Below are 7660 nucleotides of genomic sequence, written 5' to 3'. Positions count from 1 at the left end.
ACATCCCCACCTGCGCAAAAATCCAGGAACCACTGGAAGGCAATGAAACTGAACTCTAAGTTCTCTCCAAACCCTCTTAATTTCCCATGTCACCATGGTCCAGGAGGGTACAAACCATAAGTCCAGAGCCACAAAATGCTTGGAAGCACCTCACATGCAGCACAGCTGTGGGTGTTCTGTCCCAGCCTTGCTGTCTTCTTTCCTGATACAACACAACATGTAGGGGGAACCACAAAGGACCGCGTGGCAGGCGAAGGGGCTGCACGTGGAAGCAGGCTGTGCCAGGAACTCTTGTCTTCTTACAAAATTCCTTTAAGGAGAAAGAAGCTCATGCCTGATGACAACATGGGACATGAGCCATCTTGCATTCCAGGACACCATGCAGAGATGCAGCTGATGTCCGTACCAAAAAATCGTAAAAACTCATACTCCATTAGCTGCATGTAGCCAACTCTCCTTCTTTCTTTCTTTATTTTTTGCACCCAGCTAAGACCCAGCTTTGCTTGGGGAAGATCCAACAAGCCGTTGCTGCAGAATTTGGCATGAGAGATGATGAGAACGTGATCCTTTTTGATATTTTTAGAAAGCATAGCTATTCTCATTTGTTACCCACAAGAATCGATTCACCCAAGAGGAAAAACAAGAAAAGTCACCAACTTTCTCTCTGCCTTTCCTCTGGCGGAGCTACTCCGGTGCTCTTGCTGCTGTGAAGGGAGAGGGTAGGTGGGAATAACTTCCGTGCCAGGTGATAAAGTTGACTAAGAAAACATGAGCACTGCACTCCAAGCCTGGAGCCCAGTGAGGATGTGGGAGCTGCCTGGCACAGATCGGCCCTCTGGTCCATGGCCCAGCACACTGGCATCCCATTGCGGAGAACAGCTGGGAGACGGAGACAACCTCTCCCTGCCTCTGGCACATTCCAGCAGATGCTTCTTGCATTGGGACACAAGAATAATACATGTTAATGTAAACTGGTTTGGGAAACAAGTCTCAGGGGAATGTGCAGACACTCATGCATATTATTGTAAACATTATTACACAAAAATAAGACTTGGCAATAATGTTTCACATAACAATTTTATTACTATTATTATTATTATTCACTTACTCTGTTTCCATGGCCCTCAGCTAGTCTTGATTGTCCTGCCTAGAATAGTAACACCCTGCAGGTATCGTGGTGGTGAAATTCAGCCCAGGACTGACGCTGCCCAAGCTGGGGGAAGCACTGTACAGCCCAACTCTGGGCTGCCCAGGTAACTGACATAGAATCATAGAATCACAGAATGCTTAGGGTTGGAAGGGACCTCTAGAGATCATCTAGTCCAACCCCCCTGCATACGCAGGGACACCTAGAGCACGTGGCACAGGACTGCATCCAAGCGGGTTTTGAAGATCTCCAGAGAAGGAGACTCCACAACCTCATGAACCTCAGTATCAAAGACCATCATAAATATTTGGTACCAACACTGTTCGTCTGCGAGATTCAGGCTATAGTGAAGCAGAAAGAGAAGGCCAGAGTCTTTCTTTGCGCATTATTTTGAAGGAAACTTAATTGTCCCATCCTAGAGATCCAGTGATTGCTGTGAATGGCTGAGAAATGGAGAAGTCAAGGAAATGCACGCACAAAAACTTTGACATATCTGGAATCTTTGATGGCGACACTTTTCTTGAACGATTCCAATGAAAAACAGATGGTCTGAACGCATATTTCTCCTTGAAGAAGCTACAGCCATCCCAAACAGGTGCTGTACTCATCACCCGTTATTCATTAAGCAGCATTGCTAACATCTGTCACGTGGTGTTTGTTCACTCATTATCTGCCCATGGGTGAAGAAGTGGGATGCAGTGGTGTGTAGGTTGATTTGGTAGGGGTTTTTATTCTTCTTGGCTTTTTTTCTTTAGTGTTATTTAGTGTTATTGCAGATTGATGGCAGAATACACAAGGGCATAAAATGTGTAAATACTTAGGCCAAGTGGTGTGAATGATCATATGGAAAATTCTTGAACTTTCAACAAATGGCTCAGAGAAAATTCTGCACACTGGGCAGATGAGCATTATCCTTGCTATACACACAGTACTGTACTAAAGAAGGAAAAATGCTGGTCATGCTAATACACCCATGAGCTTACTCAAAATTATGACTAGATATATAATAACATTTGAAAGCAATGTTGGAGAATTTGGATAGATAAGGAAAAGTAGAAGATGCAGAGTTGTCAGGCATCCTCTACACCACAGCCATCAGCCAGCCAGAAATGAAGACTTCCAGGAGAAAAATGGCACGGGCTTGAAGAGATATAATTGTTTCTTAGTACAATATGCACCCTTTGCCACTACATGACAGGTTTCCTTTGGACAAATAATGTCTTCTATTTGCTCCATCTAAAACATTTTTTTGACATTTATTCATTCATTTCAGACTGTTCTAGGAAACATCTGTACAGCAAATGTGTCTTAGGCTTGCCTGAAAGAGATTTCCTTTTGGACTGGACAGCCTGAAATAACGACCTATGCAAATAATACAAATGATTGATACTAGTGGTATTGCTCATCACAGTGCTATCTGCTGTTTCTCTTCTGATTTTTAATGGGATTTTAAAGCCTTTGAGTGAATAACCCCGGCCTTTTCATTAATTCAGCCAGCATGAAAAGCTGAGGGGCCTATGTGGCAGGTGCTGAGGGTTAACAATAGGGGTACTGTTTAATCCAAGGGAAACAGAGAGTAGAAAAGGGCCATGAATAAAAGGATATGGGAACTTTTATGAGGTCAGGAGAGGCACTTTAAATCAGGAGGTGCAAAGAGAGGCCAGCTATAGAAAACAAATTCTTTCTTGCCACATGTACTTGGACAGCAGCATGAAAATACTCCTTGTAGTTTGTTCTGAAAAAGACAAAGAAATCAAAGTAAAATACCTAAATATCAGAGGTTTGATGATATTCATAGGATCCCTTCTACTTCTTGGTGCAGTTACCTTCAGTTTACTAGGAAATAAACTGTTGTCCTACATGCTATTCCTTACCAGGCTTGTCTCTTTGAAACTCAGAGAAACACAGGGAAACAGTCTAACAAGTGCAATAGCATTTCAACACAGGGAAAAATAGTATATGATTTACAGGTTTGTTTGTTTTTAAACAGAGACTGACTCAGTTACTGAAAGCACTAATTAAGCAATCAGTGATTGAGAGTTTAGAATGGAAAGTAGAAATGGTCCATCAAAATTGCAAACAAGCTTTCTATAAAATGCTTGAAAGTGTATTTGCTCTTATCTGCAACTATATAATTGCAGTAGGTTATGGTCATTTGTGTCATTCCTTGTCCCTTTAAGATAGTGTTTCACTGGTATAAATGGGCCTTTAGAGAGTCAGAGACAGATGGAAGAAGAGTACAGTTTCAAAGATGCAATCAAATACCTTCCAGTTAAGAAGCACAGATGTTCGGGGTCAGGAGCACACAAATATAATACTGCTGTAACATGTTGGACTACTGATCCCGCTATTGGAATACCTTAACCAGTTGCAGGTGACTCAGAAGAAGGTGGAAGAAGAGAGCACTAAAAGTAGAATTATGTCAGAGTTCACCTGTGGGAGAGCCCTTCCTTGAGTGTCTCTTAGTCACTTGTCGTTTGTATTTATATACCTTCCAATTTTTAACTTCATTTTTAAAGCCTTAAGTGAGACAACAGTGCACGTTAGCATTATTTGCGTGTGTGGATGATGGCTTTTGCGTTCCACTAAGGTCCTGCGCCAGGTGATAACATCGCAGAATAAATTCCAAGGGGTAATTATGCATCATGAAATTCTTCTTTTCCTTTTAATTAATTTTAAATGTTCTGTCTTACAGCTACGTGGAACACACCCCTTTTTGCTTGACAGCAATAAGCAAACAGCAGTTACTGTAGTTTGTCTATGTCATTCGTTATTTTCAGTCGTTTATGTCCCCTCCTGTTTGATCTCTTCTGTAGTGTATATAAATGCCATTTTCCAACTCCTGCAGTTTGGTAATCCTTCCTTTTTTTTAATGGTGTCTTCACATAACTGGGAATTCCCATGTAAAGACAGTGATGCTGCTCACGTAACATGCTTGTGGATTTTGCGGTTTCTCCTGCTTTTAAGCTGCCAGGAGCCTCTTGCAGACGCATTTGCAATGAGTACTATGTGAGCTAGTAGGAAGGACTGCTTAAGGGCCAAGTAATTTTCCATGGGCAATCTCACAAAAGCATCAATTTGGCATGGTGCAAAGTTTTACAGAAAGGTGTCTCCAGGTGTCTGCTCACCAAGGCAGTTCCCTGGCTTCTCTATATTCTCCTTAATTTCTTCTCTTGCTTGTGTGTGTATTTTCTACCCATTTCCTTCTTCTTTCTCCTTCCCCTTTTATCCATTCTCCCTCCTCCCCTTCCAACTAGGTCTGCCTGAGAAAGTTTAGCCAGTTTTCCTCAGCCCTCCGTTGTGCCAGCTCTACCTGTGCACCCCAAAACCACAGCATTGAGACAGGCGATGCAAACAACTCCGCATTTTTGCCAGATTTTTCTTGACGGCAGGTGTTGGAGGATGCAGGGGTCAACTTATCCCCTTGGCACGGGTGCTCCTACCACAAGCTGCATGCGTGCGTGCATCCCGAGAGCCCTGTGACACGAGCCTAGCGCGCACAGCATATTGCTACACATCCTGTCACTGCCCTGATCCGCTCAGCCCCATTCCCAGCCCCGTTCACGGGGAAGCGCCGCGCTGCCTTCTGCCATGCAGGACAGGGGCAGAGGAGCGGGCACCGCCGCAAGCTGTGCCTGCCTGCGGCTCCGTGCTGGATGGCTTCAGCCCGGAGGGTTTTGAGCATCTCCTGGAAAATCACTGCCAGGGGTCTCTGCGCCCAGAGCTCCCGCACCCGCAGACAAGCACACACACATGGAAACGTGTTATTTATTGATCTTACATGACGCACGAGGGACGGGGGGGACACAGTTCCTGCTTGAGAGATCTGGCATCCCAAGGAAGGGGCCAAACTCGCCCGTAGCCCATCCCGCCCCCGTGCCCGCCTTCCCCCGAGCACTGTCCCGGGGGCAGGGGGCAGGGGGTCCCGTCCCGTCCCGTCACCTCAGCGGCCCCGCGCCCGCCCTCCCGCTCGCCCGCCACGCGGCGCCAGGGGGCGGGGTGGCCGAGGTGGCCGAGGTGGCCGCCAGCCGCCACCGCCGCCCGCCCCTCTGCGGGGCCTCGGGGCGCCCCGCCGGCCCTGCCGCGTCCCCCCGCGCGGTGCCGCCCCGGGCGGGCCGCGCGGCCGCCCCGCCTGCACGCGTCGGGGCGGGCCGCGGAGGGAGCGGGAGGGCACCAAATTCAAATCGCCGCTGCGAGAGGAGGCGGGGGGGAAATAAGGGGGAAAAAAAAGGAAAAAAAAAAAAACAAGCAGCAGCAGCAGAGGGGAAGGAGGCAACGGGGGGAGCGGAGCGGAGCGGAGGAGGGGAGGGAGGAGGCGAGTGGGAGGGGAGTGGGGAAGCCTCTAAGGGCGCGCGCGGCGGCGGGCGGCAGAGCGGCGAGGCGCGGCGCCCGGCGGGGGAAGGCAGAGGTGTCACGGGAAGGACCGGGCGGCTCCACGCTCCCTCCGGCCCCGGCCCGGCTCGGCCCCCGCCGCTCCGCGCCGCTGCGGGGCCCGCCCGCCCGCCGGCACCATGGTGGACAGGGGCCCCTTGCTGACCTCGGCCATCATCTTCTACCTGTCCATCGGCGCGGCGATCTTCGAGGTGCTGGAGGAGCCGCACTGGCGCTCGGCTACCGACGACTACAAGCGGCAGAAGACGGAGCTGCTCAAGCAGTTCCCCTGCCTGGGCCAGGAGGGGCTGGACAAGATCCTGCAGGTAGAGCGGGGCGCCCGCGCAGGTGCCGCGGGGCGGGAGGCGCCGCGGGGCGAGCCGGGGGGCGCAGCGGGCTCAGCCCCGGCGCCGCAGCGAGCCCGGGGTCTCCCTCGGGTACCCCGTCCCCTCTCTCCCTCCCGATGGCGGCGGTAGGAGCGCGGGATTACTCGTCTTTTCGTTTAGTTGCTGCGCGGTCCTCGGGGTTTGAGGGGCTCCCTGCGTGGGCGCCCCCGACCCGCTAGCGCAGCGCCCAGGCGCTGAATGCGGCGCTTGTTCCGGCACCCGGCGCCGCTCAATGGGGCTGTGTCTGGGGCAGAGCACGGAGGCTTCCCGTGCCCTCCTCTGCCTGGCTGCCTTTATTTATTTATTTTTCCTCTCTTTTTTTGCTCTGAATACCCTCGTTATGAGGAGAACTTGTCTGCGTGCAGGGCTGCGGGGTCAGTCTGAAGGAAGGGCTGGGGAAACTGACCCGAAGTGACTGTCCCGCGCAGGGGGTGGCCGCAGCCCTTGGGCTGGCTGCACCTTTTATTTCAGGAGAGCTCTTTCTTCCCAGGCCATAAGGAGACGATAATCGCCCCATCTCTCTTATCTGCTAGAATGCCTCTTCAAAACTAATTACTAATCGATAGCGTGTAGTAAATCCTGGAACAGTTTAAACTTGCTTAGTGCCCTTCTGCGGAGGAGATGTCCATGGAAATAGGGTGGCAAGCACTGGCGAGCTGCGGAAAGAGGCTGCCCACATATATGGGGCTCCAGTGGTGAAAATGAGTCCCTGGGGACATTTTTTCTTTATTTCAGATATGTATTGACTAGATTGACTAGATCTTCTGTTTTTTTTTTTTTAATCACTAAAAGCCAAGAAAAATGCTAAAATGAGGAAGAGTGGGATAATGACCCATTAGTTCCACTAGTGTAATCAATATCTGGAAGAGAATGCGGTTCTTGCTTCTAAAATGTTTGTGGTTTAGATTCTTTCTTCCGTTGGTGACTGGTTTTCTGTCTGCTTCAGATAGCAGAGTTTTCTGTTGCTGTGGGATAATGTCCTTACTGTTACCATCCTAGTACCCTCTTAAACGTGACTCTGGTGCAGAGTAGAAAGGGTGGATGAAGGCTTGAAACTGTGGAGGGATGCGGGGAAATAAAAGAAAAGCCACACTGGGAAGCATGCCTGATTGTGCTGGAAACTTACCTGAGTTTATCCCAGATATCTCTAACATCCTCAAGGAAAACCATTACCTGTGTCAGAGCAGGCATTTAAGTATAGTATGCGGCAAATATAAACTAGAATTTGGATTCTGGCTCAATTTAGGATGAAAACCATGTTGGTGTGAGGGAATCTAGGGGATTTACCTACTGGTCTGTCTCTCTCTCTCTCTTTTTTTTTTTTTTCCCCCCACTAGAAGGACCAAATCCTGAAGGGACAGAAAGATTTCCCTGGTTTTATCTGTTTTTAGATAAAGCTGCTAGTAAAAAAATTCTAAGGAAGTTCATTAGAATGGTCTGTATGTCATGTGGGAAGCAGTGAGAAGAAAAAATACAGACAAACTATAGACAGAGCAGGATATCTGGTTTAAGTATCTCTGCACAGCACCATGTGGAAGGACTTCTCTCCTCAGTGTGCAGTAGTTCCTGATGGCATCCTCATCCTGTGCTACTTCCAGTCATACCTTACTTTTCATATCTGATCTTGGTGGAGGGATGATTCCTCTCTTTTGTCAGCTCAGGCTCAACTTGGCTAAATATCAGGCTTCAATTGCACTTCTTTCATTCTTATTGGTGACTTAAAACTTTACTGCTTGCTTTCTTCCAGACTCGTGCT

General features: G+C 48.8%; 1 protein-coding gene across 1 annotated transcript in view; it reads left to right on the top strand.

The window, feature by feature from the left end:
* Window positions 1-5627: 5627 nt before the first annotated feature.
* Window positions 5628-7660, top strand: part of KCNK5 (potassium two pore domain channel subfamily K member 5) — a 32739-nt gene continuing 30706 nt past the window's right edge. The window contains exon 1 of the mRNA XM_088524257.1: window positions 5628-5844. Coding sequence (XP_088380383.1) covers window positions 5659-5844 — 186 coding nt within the window. The 5' untranslated portion in view covers window positions 5628-5658. The remainder of the gene's footprint in view (window positions 5845-7660) is intronic.

Source organism: Tinamus guttatus, unplaced genomic scaffold, assembly GCF_059628265.1.
Source record: "Tinamus guttatus ecotype Peru unplaced genomic scaffold, ASM5962826v1 Tinamus_guttatus_pri_ptg000208l, whole genome shotgun sequence".
NCBI classification, from domain to species: Eukaryota; Metazoa; Chordata; class Aves; order Tinamiformes; family Tinamidae; genus Tinamus; species Tinamus guttatus.
This window is presented reverse-complemented; position numbering and strand designations above follow the sequence as displayed.